This window comes from Xiphophorus maculatus, chromosome 5 (assembly GCF_002775205.1).
Source record: "Xiphophorus maculatus strain JP 163 A chromosome 5, X_maculatus-5.0-male, whole genome shotgun sequence".
Classification (NCBI taxonomy): domain Eukaryota; kingdom Metazoa; phylum Chordata; class Actinopteri; order Cyprinodontiformes; family Poeciliidae; genus Xiphophorus; species Xiphophorus maculatus.
In genome coordinates this window covers 16,778,957-16,799,094 of record NC_036447.1, presented here as the reverse complement: position 1 = coordinate 16,799,094, position 20,138 = coordinate 16,778,957, and the positions used below count along the sequence as shown (strand labels likewise).

Below are 20,138 nucleotides of genomic sequence, written 5' to 3'. Positions count from 1 at the left end.
AAATTCAGAATATGCGTTTACTACATGCCTTTATTTTGTTCAGTTTCCATGTTAATAAATTACATTAAAATTCAAAGTTTATTTATTTCAAGAATTAGCTACTTTAGAACTATTAAACTGAATTCTGTGCCTCTCCACTCGTCCTCCAGACTCCTAGACCTTGATTCACATGCAGTGGTATGAAAAATGGCTTGTTTTGTTAACAAGCCTTCAAACACAGGTGAATTAAAACTATTCTGCAAAGAGGAATTGGCCAAAATTGCTCAATAGTTCCATAAACAGCTCTTGGTGAAGGTTGTTGCCATAAAGGTTTAGAGGGAAGGAACATTTGACAAAGCGAGTTTGGTTTAGAGAGTTATTTTATCAAAGTAGTAGACAAAGATGGAAAATAGCTTTTTATATTTACTCAGTTACATTTACTTAACATTTTGAGGGGAAGAAATATCTTTGAGCAGTTATACTACACCATAGATGTACTTGAGCAATATTGCTACTTTTACTCAATTAAAATTTAAGGATACTTGGTGTATCAGTGTATCACTTGGTGTTTGTATTTATTGAGTCTTTTGTGCCATTTAGAGGCCAGGAAAATACAGTAAACACTATATTGTCACTGGAAGCACTTTACCTGTTTTCTGGGATGCATGAACCAGAATCTGCACATAACTTTGTATTTTTTTTGTCTGAGGACATCATTTTACTATATCTAATCAGATGTTACAAAGTACTGAAGTAATTTCTTGACTACTTTTTACTTGAAAATGCTTCAACTTAAAAATATGCTGAAGTACTTCTACTCTTACTTGAGTACAGTTTTTGGGTAGCCTGCCCACCTCTGGTGGTAGGGCTGCTGGTTGAGTGAAGATCCTTATCACTTTTTGGACTAAATGAGATTTCTTGCACGTTTTAGCAACAGATTTGTTAGTACAGCTGGCATTTACCATTTTAACCTGGTGGATCTTCTTAGATGAATAAAAATGGAGCAGGTGGCCCTGTCTGGGTCACAGTTCTACCTGTAAATGTTGGTAAAAGAAATCTGACACATGGATGCATGATGAAAGTTCTGAGCACTGCATGCCCAAGCAGTCCAGCATTATTCTCATCACCATTTCTCACACACACACATACACACTGTATGTGGAACACATTCCACAACAGCAAAGAGTCGGGCGGCGCGAACATCCTGAGGAAACAACACTCGCTTCCTGTCAAATTAAGCCAAGTCGATGGCTGCTTGGGCTGATAACCGCCGCCACTGGGTGAGGTAAAGCACCACCTCTGCTCCCACCCACCAGATCCTGGTCCATCCTCACATTAACGCGCGGCGCCCGTCAGGCAGCTCCAGTGTCTTTCACCTAAAGGACAGCCACGACCACCGGGAGCCATCGGCGTTCCTCAGACAGGATGGGCCTTCTGCCGCTGTTCACCTCCATGCTCCTGTTCAGCTGTAAGACTTCTCACCCACTTCTCTCCCTCTCAAACAGGAGATGGTTGACCTGATCTTCACTAACCTGGTGATCTCTTTCTTTTCTCCAATTCTTCCATTCAGGGACAACTTTGAATGCAGGTAAGCATATTCTGAAATAAATCATATTTGGACTAAAGTTGTTGTATAAACAGACTGATATGTCCATGAGGGATTGTTTTATCTTGAGTAAAGAAATATTTTGGTGTTGGTATTGAGCTTGGAGGTAGTAAAATGTTGTGTAAGAACAGAGATACTCCTGTTTGTTCAGTGGAAACACTCGTGGCGGTTATCAGAGTCACTGGTGTCTGCTGTGGTGGAAAAGTTGAGTTGGGAACTGGTTGGTGAGGATTGTCACACGCCTCTGGAGCTGCTCGGCAGTGGGAGGTGGGAATCTGTTCATATCAGCCACAGATACAGATCTGTAAGGCGGCAGGTTCAGGATGGAAGGAAAGTTTCTATTTTAACTCGGCTCTGTGTGCTCAAGGCTGGATCGGTTCCTTCTGATATTTAGATTTTATTTCATATGCCAGATTCCCTCACTTGTTTTCTTGTAATGCAAATTATATACTTTCAAAAGCAGAGAAACTAAATTCCCACAAGAAAATCAATGTCTAGACTTACTAAATGGTTAAGTTTAAATCACTTATTTTGCAGCAGAGTCATACAAACCTAAGAAGTTAAAAAGTAATATATAAATTAGGGCAAAGTAAATAATAAAATAGAACAATATTTTAAAAAGTAGGGCTCCAGGGTAGAAAAAAGTCTTAATACCAGAAGAAAAATCTAATAATTTTATACACAGCTCTGGGAAGAATGAAGAGACTACTTAATGATCAGTCTCTCTGATTTTACTTTTCATAGGTTTATGTTTGAGTAACATGAACATTGTTCTTTATTCCACGAACTACTGACAACATGTCTCTGAAATTCCAAGCAAAATTTTTTTATTTATTTGTAGAAAACCAGGAATGGTCAAAATAAGAAAAAAAAAACATGCAGTGCTTTCAGACCTCAAGCAATTTCAAGAACACAAGTTTATACTCATTTAGAAACAGCAATACTAATGTTTTAACTCAGGAAGAGTTCAGAAATCAATATTTGGTGGAATAATCAGGAGGTTTTCGATGGGGCTCAGTGCAGTGGCCTCTCGATTTTTTCCACAGCTGTATAGTTTAAGCTGGTCTGTCATTCAGGTTCTGTTTGGGAAACCCAGAAGAAAATCTGAGTCCTGCACGTGCCTTGTTTCCCATCATCAGCCCTGCCAGCTCCTGCTGAATGATGCTGGGCATGGGCCAGAATCAGTGCGCTCCAAAATGGTGCTAAGTCCCCTGAGCGACCCGTTTGTTAAACAAAGTGCTTTTCCTGCCTCCTCAAGGTTTGTTTACCACCCCTCTCTGAGTCACAGCAGTAGCCACTCACCTCTTATGAGTGGTCTGATAGTTTGATGTCGGCATGCAGAGGCTTTCTGCTTCAAACTATCCTCATTTCCGAATGTTTTATTTCTTCCCTTGAAGATGAGTCAGGATCGGCTTGTTGCTGATATCAGAATGAAAACGGGTTAAGATTAGGTGCTTATTTTCTCTTTATGTTGCACGTGGAGTTTGATAGCTGCAATCATTCGAGAAAAGATGTAAAGTCAGAACCATTTTTTCTGATTATTGTGAATTTTCTCTGTTCCTGCAGAGTATGTAGTTTATTTAAAGTGGTTGGTTTTCCGGTACAAACACAGCTTTAAGCCTCTTTCCCTTTTCTTGTTGTTTTCTATTCATTCCAAATTCAATGTTGAAGTATGCTTGGTGCTATTACTGTATGCTTGATCAGCCTCTTTTTTCCATTTCACCCAAAATGTCATCATCACCTAAAAATACATTGGATTTCCGGAATCAATGACGCTCTAACCAGGCGTCACCTGGAAACTGCTGGAACACTTTAGTGCCACTGTCAACGCTGAAGTAACATTGAAATTGTCATGGACTGAGGTAGTGCTAGCCATGAACCAAACCATAGCAATAAAACTGACACCATCAGACCTGATTGAAATTTGCAGCGGCCCAAATGGACAAGCCAAGTGCCTTCAGAGAAAAAGGTTTCATGGTCAGAAGAGACAAAGATTGAGCTGTTTGTGAATTGATCAAATAAATGCTCACAAAAAAGTGATCCAATATCCAGATATCCATATTTATGGCCACAAAGGTCATGTGGTTTCCTGGAAACTGACTTAGAGGGATTTAACCGTTTATTAGTGGCTCCATATGTACAGTCATGTTAATAAACTAGAATATTAATGATAGTTAATGTATTTCAGTAACTCAACTCACAAGTTAAATACATCATGTAGGTTATTCATACAGACTGTTTTCAAACTTTCATTTATGTAAAGAATGATGATTCGTTGCTTACAACGATGTTTTGCTGACATTTAAGATTAGATTATTAAATCAGAAATGTGGGTCTTATGAAAAATATAAGGAAAACCTGCATAACGATAATCTTCAAAAAGTCTGTCAAACGAGCTTCATCGGAACCCATATTCTAATTTATTGATTAGTTGAGTTGTTTCAGTTGTTGATGTCGTACTCCACTCTAAAAAAAACACAGTTCTTTAGCTCTTTTGTTTCCATAAAAGCTCAAAATCAATGTGATTTGTGCTGATGAAGAGGGTGTATAAACCTCTCAGCAGAAATGTTTTCTGTCTTGCCGTGATGTTGACTCCCAAAAAGAGTTGCTGACCCTCTCCAACTCCCCGTCAGTGATACAAATGTTCCCCTGTCCGTTTCTGACCATTTCCCTGAAATGATCAGCTCATTCATTGGATTAACCCCCTGGGAACCTCGGCAGAAACGGGACGCAATTTAGACAAATCGGCATAAAACATTAAACATCGCCATGTCTGCGATACACCCCTATGCCTCCTGGAAACCATTTAATTCCTCAAAATCAGTGTTATCAGTGAGAGCTTCCCACTTTTAATTAGACTTCTTAAAAGTTATTATTATTGTCAATTAAATTCTTATCATTATTGCCTATGTCACACCCCAGCTTTAAAAATAACAAAAGTGGACCTGTCCATCGAGCCCAGTGCTGCTGTGTATAGAGACACCAACGTGGCTTTGAGATGCAAGGCCGAGGTTCTCACCTTCGGGACGGAGGCACTGAATCGTGTGTACACCATATACAAAGGTGACAGTGTAATCTACAACAAGACAACCAGCTCCTCTGAGGATTTGCTCTACCATCTGCCTCAGGCCAGAGTCTCCAACAATGGCAAGTACAAGTGCAAGATAAGCATCATGGGAGAGGAGAAGGCCAGTGAAGCTGCAACACTCACAGTGGAAGGTGAGTCGGTTTTCATCTGAGGATGTTTAACAGATGATCTCTGTATTTGAGAAACTAAAACATTATGACAATAAATTGGTGAAAAGGGAGAAATCAGTTTTTCTCAGTAATTGAAACTATAATAGTCATATTGACATGAAATATGACTGTTATATTATTAGTAGTATTGCTCACAATAATAAGATTTGAGCAATACTTTCATGATGAGATTGCTTTTCATTTCCCATGAATTAGGACTAAACCAGTTGATAATAATTAGCTCTGATAAGGAGCAGGATATTTTCCCAAATGCTGAGAGACATTTGCTCTTTTCTTGGTTTTCATTGTGTTTTGCAGCATTTCTCATCATCTGTTCATATACAGATGCTTTATTACTTGTTATTCCACTTCATTCCAACTATTTTTAATCAGCATATAATTTATTTTGAATTCTTAGTATGTTTGGATTACACAGGATGTTACGGATATAATGTAAATTTCATGTCAGTTGCCCCTTTATAAATATGGTCACTGAGAAAAACGTTCAATATTTATTTTCCGCACTGTGCACTGAAGAAAAAGCTATCTGTGGTTTGATTTGAAGTTATTTAACACTTGGAGGAAAGGTTCTGTTTCAGTCTTTGGTTTGCTCACTCATGTTCTTCTATGTTCACCGGTTTCCAGGCATGTCAACACCCATTCTCCGCTTCAACAAAGCTAATATCACTGAGGGGGAATCAGTAACAGCCACATGTTTAGCACTAGGAGAGACGGGTTCCCTTTTGTTCAGCTTCTATGATAACTCCAAGGAAGTCGAAAATGCCAGGGTGACCTCCAACGAACTCACGTTTGTCCCTAAAGGCGTTGGGAACCACATTATTCACTGCTCCTACTTGGTCTTCGTCATGCCAAACTCATTCAAGTCCCAAACAAGCAACACAGTCACTCTTACCGTTGAAGGTACATTAGATCTGTTCATTGGACCACTCTTCCAAGCCTCATCACACCTCATGATTCATGGGTTTTCCTCCACAGAACTTTCCATCGAACCAGTCCTGAAGATTTCCCCTCAGGATAATGTCTACGAAGGGGACACTGTCAACATCACTTGCTCGGTTAGTAATGTTACGAAGGACTACCAAGCTGGAGAGCTCTTGCTGAGTCAGGACACCGAACTACTCAAGAGTGGAAAAACATCTATCCATGTTAACTGGACTGCACATGCAAGAACCCCAATGCTTACCATTAAATGCCGGCTGTATCTGAGAGATGTAGTAAAAGTCGTCAACAAGACAATTTCAGTGAGCGGTGAGCAGACACAGAATGAATGATGTTACTGCTTGAAATCCTTTCTGACTTCTTGCTCATTTATCATATTCTGACTGAGATTATTTCACTTCTCTGAGACCCTTCCACATATTACACTGGTTTCAGTGACTGTGTGATAAATTGTTTGTTCTCAATCTATCCACAGAGCTGTTCTCCGTGCCCACTCTCAAGATATCTGCTCTCGAAGTCTTCCAAGAAGATGAAATTAGTCTAACATGCAGAAGTGAGAAACTGTCTTATGATAGACTTGAAGGAGAATTCTTCATTTACAGTCTTGAACCTTTTGACTACCATATGGTTCATAAAGGGAATGGAGTATTCATTGGTAAAGCCAAGACAATTGATTTCAACTATACATGTACAGTTGCTGCAAAGGGCATCAAGAAGAAGAGCAAGGTGCTGACAATTCATCCTAAAGGTGAGCACACCTCTGATGAAAACAACAGCAGCTTCACATTTATTTGTTGATGTTACATACCATATTTGGTCTTCATCTATATTCTTTATAAATAATCATGTGGTGGAAGCTGTGGTGTTTGGGTTTGTTCATTTTTAGGTTCAGCTTGCGATTATTTTGTGATGTGATGAGTGCTGGGTCATTCTTAATTAAAACCTAAGAATTAAAACAGAATATATTAGCAATATATGATTCAAATATACTGTTTCTGTGATAAATCACTTTACATGAACTGGTTGCATAAATTTATATCAACCTTTACTATGTCAATATTTCATCTCCATTCATGTTTATTTGCAGCTTCTACAAATACATTGAGTTTGAAAACTTTGCTAATGTCATTTCTTGACTTTTCTGAATAGATTTACTCATTAACCTCGGTTAAAAACTACATTGGTTGTTGTTTCTGCTACTTTTTGATGCACCTTTGGTGTTAGTGCGAGGTGTTTAATATTTCCTCATAGGTCTGTGCAATATTTAGAAATCATGTGAAATACAAAAATTAGTAAAGGTTGATATAATTATGTTGCTAATAGAATTACTAATAATTTCAACTATTGTAAAGTGCTCTTTAAAGTACTGTTCTGCATAAAGAGAGCCATCAGTTACATTTTGCTTCTTCCTTGTATTTGTGTTTTCTAAATTAAACGTTTTGAATTGTTTTTCTGCCGCTGATACATTTTGCTCTCCTTTTTATTTTCCTACCTCTCTCCTTTTCAGTTCCTGTCTCGACTCCAAAGATCTGGGTCTCTGGCAGTGCAATCCTCGGGAGGAAAGTTGAAATCTTCTGTCTGTCAGACACAGGCACCCCACCCATTACATACACCCTGTGGAAGGCTAACAAACAAAACCAAATTGCCATTGTTCATGAGTTCAATAAAGCTGCTAACTTTACAATCGTCATCAATGAACCTGGAAGACTAAACCACTACCTTTGCAAAGCAAGTAATGGGAACAGGACGCCTGAGCAAAGTGATAAACTCCAAACAGCTGTCATTGGTAAATATCGAAATCTGAATTAAAGAATAACACATTTATTTGGTTAATATTGTTTTGTATGGAAACCAGCCTACTTTGAGGAATATTCTCAAGGATAGAAGTGCTTCAGTTCTCATCAGATCAATAGGTTTTTGCCCCACATCACTGGGTTGTGTTTCCTGGTGTAATCTGTGATTTTTTTCCCCTGATGGCAGAAAATGTGTTTTTAACATTTTTGACAACGTTGTGTTTTTCCAATAAATGACATCGACATCCTGATTACAACACAACACATATATTTGTTTTCTAGAGCCAATGACTGAAGCATATCTGATGGTCGTTCCTGACGTCGATGACATTTCCGAAGGACATACGGTCATCCTCATTTGTTCCTTCTTGGGCACACCACCTGTAACAGTAAGGTGGCTCCGGGACAGTGATGATCTAAATCCACTGAAGACCACAACCACAAATATTAACACCACAAGCTACGAATTCGTTGTGAATAAGGAACACACCGACAATTACTACTGCCAGGCTGAGAACCGAGCCAACTCTGTTGAAAGTAATAAAATCAACTTAGTAGGTGAGTCTGATTTCTGTAAACCACCTTGGCTTTCTTCACTCTATCCTCTAAATGCTATAAAAGAAAACTAGGCGCTCAATTAGATATTTGGTCTGATCTCGTAGTATGTTCTACCTTTTAATGAGCACAAAAGATTGTGCTATGTTTTTTTTATTATTATAGAAATGTAATCATCATCCAGTGTTTATGTTAGGCCTGTCATAATGAGCAGTAAATTAATTAGTCACATGTAAAATTTAAAAAAAACCTCAAAATTTCCATTTCCATTATTCATCTTCTTTCTCTTTTCTTGCTCTCTTTTCATTTTGGTGCATTGGTTTCAACTAGCCCATTTCTAAAGGATTAATTTGTTTACAGAGACTTCATAATTCATTTTATTTGTTGTTTAGTTTATTTATTTTGGATATTTAAAATGTCTTCCAGTTTCAGTGTTAAATGTTGGTTAGAATTTAAAGTTTATTGATCTCTTAATGTGTTGTTGTTTAATGATTTCTTTACCTGAAAATGGTCTCAAAGTGACAATGTTATTGTTTATTGCAATAACTTCTGGGACAAATTATTGTCCAGCAAAATTTGTAATCGTGACAAGCCTCGTTCATGTGTCTTAGTAGCTAGTAATTGATGCTTTCTTGGAGTAATTTTGGTTGGCGAGTGTTTCATGTTTTCTCCCTTTTTGGATAAATGTTCTCACTGTTGTTCACTTGACTCCCAAAGCCAGAGATTGCTTTCATTTCCGGACTGATAAAAGTCAGTGGCTGATGTGTTACTTTATGTTTTTGGCCTTTGTCATATTAAGTCAGGACCCATTTCGGTGATTTCTTGATTTTATTTCAGAATGAAATTTTAAAAAATCTATTTTGCAAATCTACCAGTCCATAAAACATTTACGTTCCTCTTCAATCTCACAAACTGACGCACAGTTGCTTTGTGAAAGATCTGGTGGTGAATCACACCACCGGGGGCGGAGCGGAGTAGAAATAAAAAATTAAAATAAAACAAAAAAAAATTTTTCTTTCTACAGAGCTTGCTGAAATAAAAATTAGCAATAGTTTTTCAAGCCTATTCTTTCTGATATTTTTTGTTTTTCCTCTCCTTAAAACTCTTATTTTTGCCGCACTGCTCTTCAAGTAACATTTAGATCTCTCCTGACTGACACATCTGTCTATTTCTGTCATTTGTTTTCTTAAATTGGCAATTTTGGAGACTTTAACTCATGTCATTTGCTCTTTATATATCTATTTGTTTCTATCCACCAAAATCCGCTGATAAACATGTAGATATATGTAAATTTAATAAAAGGATCACAAACTTCCTAGCCTGTCGGTAGTAATTTTTTTCTCTAAAACTAGCAAAAACACAATAATTATTTAATTTTTTATTTCTCTGCATATCCTTATTTATTATCTCATGTTTCTTTTTGTACTTTGTGTCTCTCTTTGCAGTCGGCATGGCAATGTGGAAGAAATTACTGATTCCTGGGACCATAATACTGGTGGTTTCCTCACTCGTGATGGTGGGCTTTATTCTGTTCACAAGATCCAGGAGAGGTAGAGACATCTACAGTCCTCCAGAAACTCAGGCCTCTTACATCTTTAAATAAAAACCAGCCTCCCTCCTCCTGCTGCCTCCCCCGCCCCATCTCTTCTGACTTATCGTTTTTTATTGTAGGAAAAAGAGAAAGAGCTGCTGAATTGTCAGTGTGAGTTGGCTTTGACTTTTCGCTTCTCCTGAATGTGCTGGATGTTTTAGGAACTGGTGAAGGGTGTTCAGACTTATCAGGTGGTTCAGACGATGCGGCAGAGTTTGGATGCAGCAGATTATAGGAAGTATTTGGTATGTTTTGCATGTTTGTAGACAGGAACATAATTTTTCTTTCAACATTATATTCCTTGTTCCGGTAGTGCATATTTATAAGGAGTCAAAAGGGTCACGTGGATTTAAGATTCAATAAATAAAATCCTAGTGAAATAAATAATTGTTTCACTTATATTTACTATTGTTGTCATGCAGGGTATTATACATTATTTATTATTTATTTACCTTTTAAATATAGCCACTTTTGTTAATGGCCGAAAGATGAATTGTTTCATGATAAACCACAGAACAGAAACCGTGAAATAATTCGATAAATAATCACTTAGGTTTGCGTAGAACCAACATTTTCAAGAATTGCATCTTGTTAATTCTGTTGTAATAATAATAATAATAATAATAATAATAATATATAAAATATTTAGAAGCAGCTGCTTCTGGTCTTTGTTCAAAATGTCCATCTTAAAATCTCAAATGAGTTTTATAGGTTTTGGGATGTATTTACTGAATGATGAGACTTTTGCTTTAATTAGTAAACATTGTTTTTTTTTCATTTTATTATTAATGAATTAAAGCTATCAGACCATTGCTGAATAAATATTAACCAAAGAAAACAACGTTCTAGTTCTGTGGTTGACTACCTCACTGAATCAGTTTGCATATCTTGAACACGGTATGCTGATTTATTGCTTTTTCTTGAGTCAGTTCCTGTTTCAGGTACTTTCTTGTCAAGTTGTTTCTTATTTGTCACAGTTATGTTTGTCTTATTGGAAGCTTTTTCTGGAGTCAATTTAGAGTAAAGGTAGATTTATACTGATACATTTTTGTTCCAAGACTTATGGATAAGAGAGAAATATGGGCGGAAACCACAATTACGCAATTACAATGTCTACAACATGCAAAACACCTTGTCTAGTTTCTTTACCATTTATCTGAAGTGTTTTTCTCGACGTCACGTTTGCCTGCAGCTGACTTTATTTTCACCATTTCTCAGAAAGCCTGCGAGCCCTAAATCAGATGACTCTTTAACAGTGACTCTAACCCACGACACAGAGGTTTATAATGCAGCCACAGGTAGCTTGGTTTTTACCGTCCTCCTGTGTGTCATTTACAAGCCCCGTCAGTATTTATTGTCTAACAGCCATTATCCCACCCTAAACACTCATCAGACTGTGTTGTAACATCTTGACTCACAGCAATAATCCATGTTCTGGTCTGCATGCAAAGGTCAGATCAGGGTGACCTTGTTGTTGCCTGTGCTTCCTTTGAGTGGCAGATTTCTTGTGTTTTGTGCATGCTCAGCATGTTTATCATTGAGGACAAAATTATTACTAACCCCCTATGTGATTTAATGTTTCACAAAATGTTCCTAGCTGCTTTCAACAGAGCAAGGATCAGTTTTCTTTGGATAGCGTTATTATTTATTTGTATTTGCATACAGCAACCAAGTCATTTTAAAGAAAATGCAGGGATCAACATTATTAGCCTTCTAAAAACTGACCTTTTTATTAAGGCAGCTTTAATGCACACTAGTGGTTTGAACCAAGTTTTATCCTCTTACCTTTAACCCTTCATTAAGGATTTCAGCTCTCATTTAGGAATGCATCATATCAAAAACAAAAAAAAAATCTATTTAAATTGGATTCAGATTCAGAGATGAACATACTGGCTGCTGAACGAGCCGCGGCATTGAGCAAATGCAGAAGGACAAACAAAGCTACTAAAAGAGTTCTTGACCACAGAAAAGTTGCCAAGTCAAAAACTAGACTGGATTAAATCTCTTTGACCTTAAAGACATACTGTAGCTTATATTTGTAGAAAGGAAGGAGTGACCTTTAACCTACAGAATACTCTCCCCAAGGTGAAACATGTTAGAGGGAGTATCATGCTGTGGCGAAGCTTTAGCACAGCTGCACTTTGAAATCTCTTCTTGCTTGAAGGAAGTCAGAAGATTGAACCATATATGAAGATTTTGAAAAGAACAAAAAACCCTGAAGTAGTCAGCAGTAAAACATACATCGCTCCTGGTGAAGAGCTGCATTCACCAAACACTTCTGACTGATCTGCAGCCAGCGTAGAACATCTGTGGAGTGAACTGAAGCCAAGGCTCTGTTCCAGATCAGAGAGGAGAATGAGGTCTAATTCCTCAGGGAACTTGTCAGATCGTTGAAAACTACAACAAATTACTTCTGGTTTTTTATCCAATAACAAATAAATACAGATAGCTAACTGGAACAGGGGGATAATATTTTTGGCCCATGTGTTTTTTCAGTATAATGTAAACATCCAAAATAAAAAATCAGATGTTTTAAAAAGCTGGGGTGTCTAATAAATTCTGTCCTTAAATGTGTGATAAATTGCCTTGTCCTCGTTTTTGTTTTGTTTTTTCTTCCTTTGCATGTCATGTATGCTTGAGCATGAGTCACAGCAGCAGGAGCGATGAGACACAGTTTGTTTTCAGTGTATCCACAAGGGAAGGTACTTTTCTCTCATTTTCTGCAAACTGCTTAGAGTAGCCATTATCCTCTTGTTCCAGACGCAGCGTCGTTCTGTGATGACAAGGAGGGGAGAGTGACCAATGGGACGCGAGGTAGTGTTGCATCGCTTCCTGCAGACATCAGCAACAGGAGCAGCTACAGTATCCCAGCAACAGTGTAGAGGCAGAATGCTCTATCTTTAAAGAAAATCAAACTCTGAAAGACTTAAGAGACAAATACAGGAAACAGAAACACTTTCCTGATATTTATGACATTTTGGAGGAAGTGGACAATATTTTTTCCCTACAAAATGGCGGGCCCTGTTTTGGGTTTTTTTGTTTGTTTTTTTAAGAAAAAGAAATAAACTAGGGCCCACTGCTCCCTCTCCTCTCCTCTTTCAGTCATTGTCTTAACAATCATTTTTTGGCCTTTGTGTCGTTTTTCTGTGTGACTGCATGCCCATTTTTTATTTCATCTATTCAACTAATCTACATGAAGTAAACCTGATTTCACTGATCTGTATATATTATTACAGGAAATGTGTGTATATAATTTTGGTTGATTACTGGACTGATGATGGAGAGCAGTTCTGTAGAATAAAGGTGTTTATTTTATTTAGAGGTGTGTCTCAACCATTCATTCATTTCTCCTGCTTTTGAACGACACCTGAATTATTGAAATATGTTATTAAACACTTGCAGTCAGAAGTTTACATACACTAATCATGGACATAATTGTCATTTAGGTTCTGGGGCTACTGTTGATGCAAATGAGTCATACAGGGTGGAGTAATCATAAAATATAAAATTGGAAGTTTTTTCTGTACATTACAGACACAGGCTGGGATATGTGTTACATAAAAACCAAACAACATTCATTTAGATGTCCCTTATGGAGCTCCACATGATTTCTTTTTGTTAACCTTCCAGTTCCTGGTTTAATTATCTTGACCACTATTCTTGACGTTGGCAGGTTTATAGAATTTGTTGGTTTTCAGGGTGGATATGATCACATTTTAACAGAGATTATGTAATTTCTTCAGGATTGCCATTCAGTAGATTTCATGTAAGTCTTCCAAGAATATTTTTGATTAGGTGATTTGGCTCATTGACCAGTTGGACAACCCGAGTGAGTCTAAATTTCAACCTGGCCTACAGAGTGCTATCAAGAGAGCAGACTTGACTTCTACACCTTTGTAGCTAATCACATGGACAAGCCAGAGCGCTTCCAGAAAAATTTTTTTTTTTTTAATTGGACAAGAAAAATTATGCTGTTTGGTTACAATGAGAAGAATTTTGTTTGGGGCAGTCAAAGTAAAGTTTTCAAACCAAACAACTCTGTGCCTGATGTCAAGCGTGGCAGTAGTTGTGTCATGATTTGGGTTTGTTTTTCTGGCAGTGGTACAGGTGAATTAACAAACTGGGTAGAATAACGAAGAGAAAAGTTGATCGCTTCAACTTTACCTCACATCGTCAGCTTGATGGATGAAAGCAGGACCATTTTGGATGATCAAACAGGACAATTATCCCAAGCATATATCAAAGTGCTGTTGGGATATATAAAACAGGCTCACATTTAGCTTGTAAAATGCTCTCAGCCTCAGCTTAATTAAAAAACATGAGCAGCATTAATATTTTGATTGAGGGTGTTTCCACCGTGAATTCAAAAGTATGCACCTAATTGTTGTTCTGTCATAAAATAATTAAATCTGTTAGGCGACCCTGAACAAACACTTGTTCAAATGCATCATTGGAAGCCTGCAATTTTGACATTCATGCCAATGATGTGTTTATATAAACCTCTGACTGAACTGTGACATATCTCACATTTGACCTTGCAGGCTTGGTTATGTCGAAGTCCTGAGGCAAGAACAACTGCATACCATGAAGTCAGTTTGTTTCCTGAAAGCTAAATGCTCTGCAGAGACTTCCTTGAAATGGTGGAACAATGGAGTCTCTGATTTGCTTCCTATGCTGGCATGAAAAACTCTGCTGTGCAGATCACACTGGTGGTATTTTGGCGGGTTGGGCTTGTTTTGTTCCAGGCCAGGCGAGTTTGAATGCACTCAGCAGGGACAGGAAATTATTCACATAAGCCTCGATTGAGCCGCGTGTGAGATTACATTACCAACTGGGGAAGTTGTTTTTGCCAGAATCTGCGGCACAGTCGCTCTTAAATTAACCGACTATTGTGAACAACTCAGCTGAGGATTTCTCTGTTCACAAATTAAGGATGTGAAACCTGCTTCTTTTTTTTTACAGTAACTTAGAGGTCATAGTGACATGGAATGCCACAGAACATTTTTCCTTGCTTTTAGTAAAGAACATAATAAATGCCAGATTAAGAATACATTTAAAAGACATATCTCATAGCATGGAAAAAATGTTAGTGTGTTTATGGGGATTTGTGAAAATTATTTCAGGAGTACATTTGTGAACCATTTGTCAAATCATATTGTCCAGTTGAATTTATCTCAGTTTATAGATTTTGCTTTGGGCTCTAGTCGATGCTCATATTAGAACTTGAACCTGCAGTATGTAAGTTTTATACAAATATATTTTTTTACATAATTGCTGAAAGATTATCAGATTATCTGAGAAAAAGAAAATATCTGCCTTCTCCTAGTGCTAACTGGAAACAACCAATCAGACCCAGGAGGAGGGTCTTAGTGCTGTCCATCATGTATGCGCTGCTCACCTAACACCTTCCCTCTCCCCTTGCATTTTGCTACACTGCAGCTTCTTCCTGATGGCAGAGGCTTCCTTGAATGCTCAGGCTCGTTAGCATGACTACAGATGATGAAGGATAAACGGTTTTCCTGGAACGATTAGTTGTTGACAGTCACCAGACAGAAAATGGGCGGAGGGGGGAAGACTTGCAACAGAGTTCTCAGGGTTGGGAATCCAACCCTGGAGGGCTGCATTGAATCCAACATGACAAAATATTAAGCAGTGATTAATCTGACTTGATTAAACCTCATGCTGAAACATCTAGATTAAAAAAAGATGACATGGTGTGTCGTGGTGGCGTAGGGGTTGGCGCGACCCATATTTGGAGGCCTTCAGTCCTCGACGCGGCCGTCGCGGGTTCGACTCCCGGACCCGATGACATTTGCCGCATGTCTTCCCCCCTCTCCTTCCCTGTTTCCTGTCAGCCCACTGTCATATAAGGGACACTAGAGCCCACAAAAGAGCCCCTGGAGGGGTAAAAAAAAAAAAAAGATGACATCCCAAAATTTGTCACCTCATGCTGACCCCATCATCTTGCATTAGCACCATGTAGAAAGAAAAGAACCCTCAAGAGTTTGTCTTTTCAACTCACAATTAATTTGTACTAGGTCTCATTTTACCCACAAGGTCCAACTCTGCATTACAAGTTAATATCAAGAATATCCGGGTTAAGTTATCCTAGCTTGGCAGCTAACAGCCTCTCATCTCCTCACAATCTCTATAAATGAAGGATGGAATGGATGGAAGCTCCAAAGAATCTCCATGGGGAGTGCAGAGTGCAGCTCAGGCTGAGTAGGCACCTGAGGAGCCAAGGGAACTTTGCGGTGCTGATGTGTACCGCGCCGAACTGAGACCATCTGCTTTCATTATTTGTGTTTGAAAGATTGAACAATTTGTTTAATGGATTTTCTTTTCTTTTTTTTTTGCATGCTGGGAAAGTTTCCAGAAATTGCTTCTGATATAATTTTTCCCCTTGCAATTTAAATTGTAAATTATAGTTTTGTCTGAACTTAATCTGTTTGGTCTGTGTTTAACAGTGAGAGTGGACAGAACTCCAGAGAGCGTATGGAGCAGCAGGAAACCTGAAGCAGGTGAGACAAAACTCCATAGCACCATTACCATCATGGGTTTTTTTTTCTGTTGCCTATACACTTCTTTCAAATCATTTCTTAAAAGAACTAAGGAATTTTAAATTTAGTCATTAGTCAAAAAAACCCTAGGGTTACCCTAACCCTAACCCTAGATCTATTTTCATTTGAAAGAGAATTGTAGACGTGATTAGCAATTGTTATTTAGAGACAATTATTAAACATTAGTGGTTGTTTGATGCCTATACTTGTGTTTTTAATTCCATCTGTTCTGTATTTCTTTCTTGTCTAGTGTAGGTATGAGAATAACAGAAAGCATCCTTCAATAAGGACATTAGTTACTAACTGCATCAGCTACATTTACAGTTGAATAAATTGAGAAGTCAAGGCAAAAACATTTTACACATTTTGAGTGAAAACTGATATAAACTCTCAGATTGACAAATAGATACTTGTTTTCATATCTGGGATAGTTTCAATTGTTGCCTTTCTTGTTTTTACTTTACTTAAAGACCATATTTTGAACTGGTTTTCTCTTGAGTCATTTTTTTCTGCCTAATTGTCTTCAGGAAGTAGTTCATCCCTGGAGAAACTGCTTTATTTGTTTCGTTAACGTCTCTTGTGATCTTATGTGGCTGATAAGGCCTTTTATCCTGGTACTGGCTGAGATTTGTTTTTGAAATTTTGGAAATGCCTCCACAGAAAAGGTTTCTGTGGCCTTTTAGAGTCATTGTCTTTGGGGTGTTCAAGTGGCAGAAATTTCAATTGCTCAGATTGACAAATAGATAGTGGTCTATCTACTGTACTTGTGTGAATGTGGGTTGCTAGGGAATGAAGAGATTTTGAAATGTTGTGTTATTGCGTTGATGTGAATTTTTCTCATGCAGAAATTGACGATGATAGCAGCACGTTGTCCAACGAGCCAGAAGTGGAGTACACAGAAGTGGTGCATCCGCGCTCATCAGATCCTACTAAAAGTAATACACAAAAACCTCAACTCTACTCTGTATGAAGAGTAGAGTAGTTTGTTACTCAGAGCTTCTCCATTTCCTGGACAAATCTGTAGAACTGTCCCACATTCCTTAGATGCTGATAAGACATGGCAAGACTTCCTGGGAGGGGCCTAATTGCACTTAATTAATACACCTCAGTGCTGACATGGATAGCTGATGGGATTTCCAGCACTGTGGCAGTAGTTGTAAACAGGAAGGGTTGAGCTAATTGCAAACAAGGTTTTGAAGTTCGTTCCTTCATTGTCATGGTCTTGTGCTCTGGATCCCATCGGGGTGAAGATGGTCGTTACACTGGCAACTCCCTCCTATTTTTAGGACGTTGTTTATGATATTTCAGACAGTATCTACTCATATTTTTCCTTTGATGCTTAGACTGCCTGTTTTTGTCTCTTCCATGAACAGACCCCCTTAGAAAAGGCACAGACACCGTTTACAGCGAGCTCCAAAACTCTCCACATGGTGAGTTCACCTCCACTAACATCCTTCTATTGACTGTCTTCAATTATTCTGGTTTGAATTTTGAGTGACTTTTGCTTCATCCGCCTCTGTGTTTTCTTTTTTTATTTGGATAGTTTTTATCTGGCAAGGTTTACAGAAAATCTATAATAAATTGAAACTTCTTTTTTTTTTTAATTCACTGTAGTTGTTCCTTGTCTTGTCTTTCCAATCTGAGAAAAAACTGTTCAAATGCATAATTAGACCCCCAAATGTCATTTGATAATCAAACCTGTAAACTTCTGATAAGCGCTGTAACTCTTTGCAGCCATATGAACCTTGTTATTGCATCCCCTTAAAGCTTGATTTCTGGCTCTAAAATGGGAAAGGAATATACAATAACAATATTTATGGCTTCACCACTTGAGCCTCTTTAGATTTTACTAAACAAGACGTGGAGTCAGCGAGGTGAATTTGCACTGCAGCACACAGGAGCAGTTTCATCCTGTTACTGCAGTCAGGAACTTCCTGTTATTATACAAGCAGACAGAAGCTGGACATGTCTATCATGTAGTCCATCAGAGACCTAATGTTTCCTGTACAAAGGAACCGTGAGTGTTTTATGCAAGTGTGTATCAGACATAATGTAAATACAGAGTCAGATTAGAGATATTAGGCTGGGTTTTTGGGACAGAGGCCCCTGCAGAGGGGTTTCTAATGAATCACTGCTAAAAATGACTAATGAGCTGCGCTGAGGTCAGGCAGTGAGTGAGCAGGACTTTACATGTTTAACGGGTGATGCTTTTTCCTGCAGGTGCTGCTGACCATCATGACTACGTGAGTAACTGGGTGTTCTTCCTTAACAACGTAACATCTGAGTCATTGGATGACATCTACAAGTTTTGCCCTAAAAGGCAGAATTACATGCTAAAAGTTTTTCGCCAATTTTGTTTTGTTCTGTACAGAAAAATGCAAACAAGTCTCGATCCATCCTAAAATGTATAAAAATATTTATATTTAGTCATTTAAAAGGATATTGTTTCTCAGGTTTCCAGAAGGGAAACATGTAACGGAAAATACAGCAAACACCCACCGTAACGTATAAAGAAGTTGATTTTTCAAAATCAATTTTTCCACATTTAGCTAAATTAAACAATAAACTAATAATATACTTAAGTAAAATATTTAGCTAAATAATTAACTAAATGAAATGTGTAGCTCAACATTTATTCCAACAGTTAGTTTAGATTACATTTTTAGCTACATTAATCAAGATTTTACTTAGAAATTCAAGATTAAGATAGATCATTTTAGGACACTTTTAAATATTTTGCGCCTTCAAGGACTATTATGCCAAACCCTTGACGGATGGATTTCTCAGTTGTTTGCTGAATAACATGAACTGCATATCCTTCCTAAAACCTTCCTTTTCAGTTTTTGTATTCAGCCCCCTCCTGGTTGCTTTGACTCTCTGCAGCCATAAAGGGAAACTGTTGTCAAAGTTTCCAGAGATGAACAAAGGCATTTGGGGCCGAGGCTTCCTTTCCTATCAGTTGTTCAGATCAGCATTTCTGCTCCAGTCAAATTAGTGCCAAGCCCATCCCAACCAACATACAGCCTCACTGTGTGCATTAATCACTGCTGCTGGTGACCCTCCTGCCTGCCCCTACATGGCACTGAAGGCAGCAAAATGGAGGAACTGGAAATAATAAACAATGTATCTGTATTCTTCTTTAAAGATGTTGTTTGGTCTGATTGTTTAAGATTGTATGCTTGTGTTTTATTCACCAGTAAAAAGTAACAGATTTAATCCCTGTTTATAGCTTATTTTTGTTATGATCTTGTTTTAAATTTGAGTTTGCTGACTTTACGTTACGTGCCTGCAGGGTTCAGTAAAGTATGTTGATCTGAATGGAGACCAACAACCTGGGATCACGCAGCACAGTCCTAAAGATATCAGCTACTCAGATCTGCCGATGCCTGTGGATTAAAGACGAGTGCTGTCTTCACTCACTTCCTGGACTGTAATATTTTTTTTCTCCCTTACACTTCGTGTCCACGCTTTACTGTTTCTTTAAAATACTTCACCACTTATTTTCAGTCATATTACTGCTGACTGCTGAATTGCTGTAAATATTTTTCACTTTAATAAAAGCCTTTTAAACCAACACATTATGTCTTCATGTGTGATTTAACAACAAGAGACAGTGATCTGATAAAAAGCTTTAAAAATAAATGACCATGGAAAAGATCCTTCTGCTGGTCTTTACATACTTACATGCTTCAGGTTATCAAGTACTGTACATTTTAATATCAGACAAAGATATAAAAATACAAATATGTGTTTTAATATTATTGTTTCATTTACAAAAATAAAAAAACAAAGATGTCAAGACCAACTTGGCCTTTGAAAATACAGCTGGCCTGTCATTTCAAGTAGTGATTAATTGT

At 37.8% G+C, this 20,138-nt stretch overlaps 1 protein-coding gene across 8 annotated transcripts; it reads left to right on the top strand.

Annotated features, from left to right (window-relative positions):
- The first annotated feature begins 1,250 nt into the window (after nt 1-1,250).
- On the top strand, nt 1,251-19,855 carry LOC102232294 (platelet endothelial cell adhesion molecule-like). 8 transcript variants are annotated; one of them, XM_014470249.2, is made up of 14 exons: nt 1,251-1,447; nt 1,550-1,567; nt 4,508-4,804; nt 5,468-5,743; nt 5,819-6,091; nt 6,258-6,530; nt 7,290-7,568; nt 7,858-8,133; nt 9,576-9,680; nt 16,189-16,242; nt 17,127-17,216; nt 17,655-17,711; nt 18,502-18,524; nt 19,574-19,855. In XM_014470249.2, exons 1-14 carry the CDS (start codon nt 1,405-1,407, stop codon nt 19,676-19,678), a joined length of 2,169 nt encoding a protein of 722 aa, XP_014325735.1. In that variant the 5' UTR covers nt 1,251-1,404; the 3' UTR covers nt 19,679-19,855. The 8 variants fall into 8 exon arrangements, 7 of the variants coding, with proteins under 7 accessions (XP_014325735.1, XP_023190081.1, XP_023190080.1 ...); XM_023334313.1 differs by having other exon boundaries at nt 1,252-1,447; nt 4,714-4,804; XM_023334312.1 differs by lacking the exons at nt 17,655-17,711; nt 18,502-18,524; nt 19,574-19,855 and adding an exon at nt 9,802-9,832 and having other exon boundaries at nt 1,252-1,447; nt 17,127-17,212.
- Nucleotides 19,856-20,138: the final 283 nt, after the last annotated feature.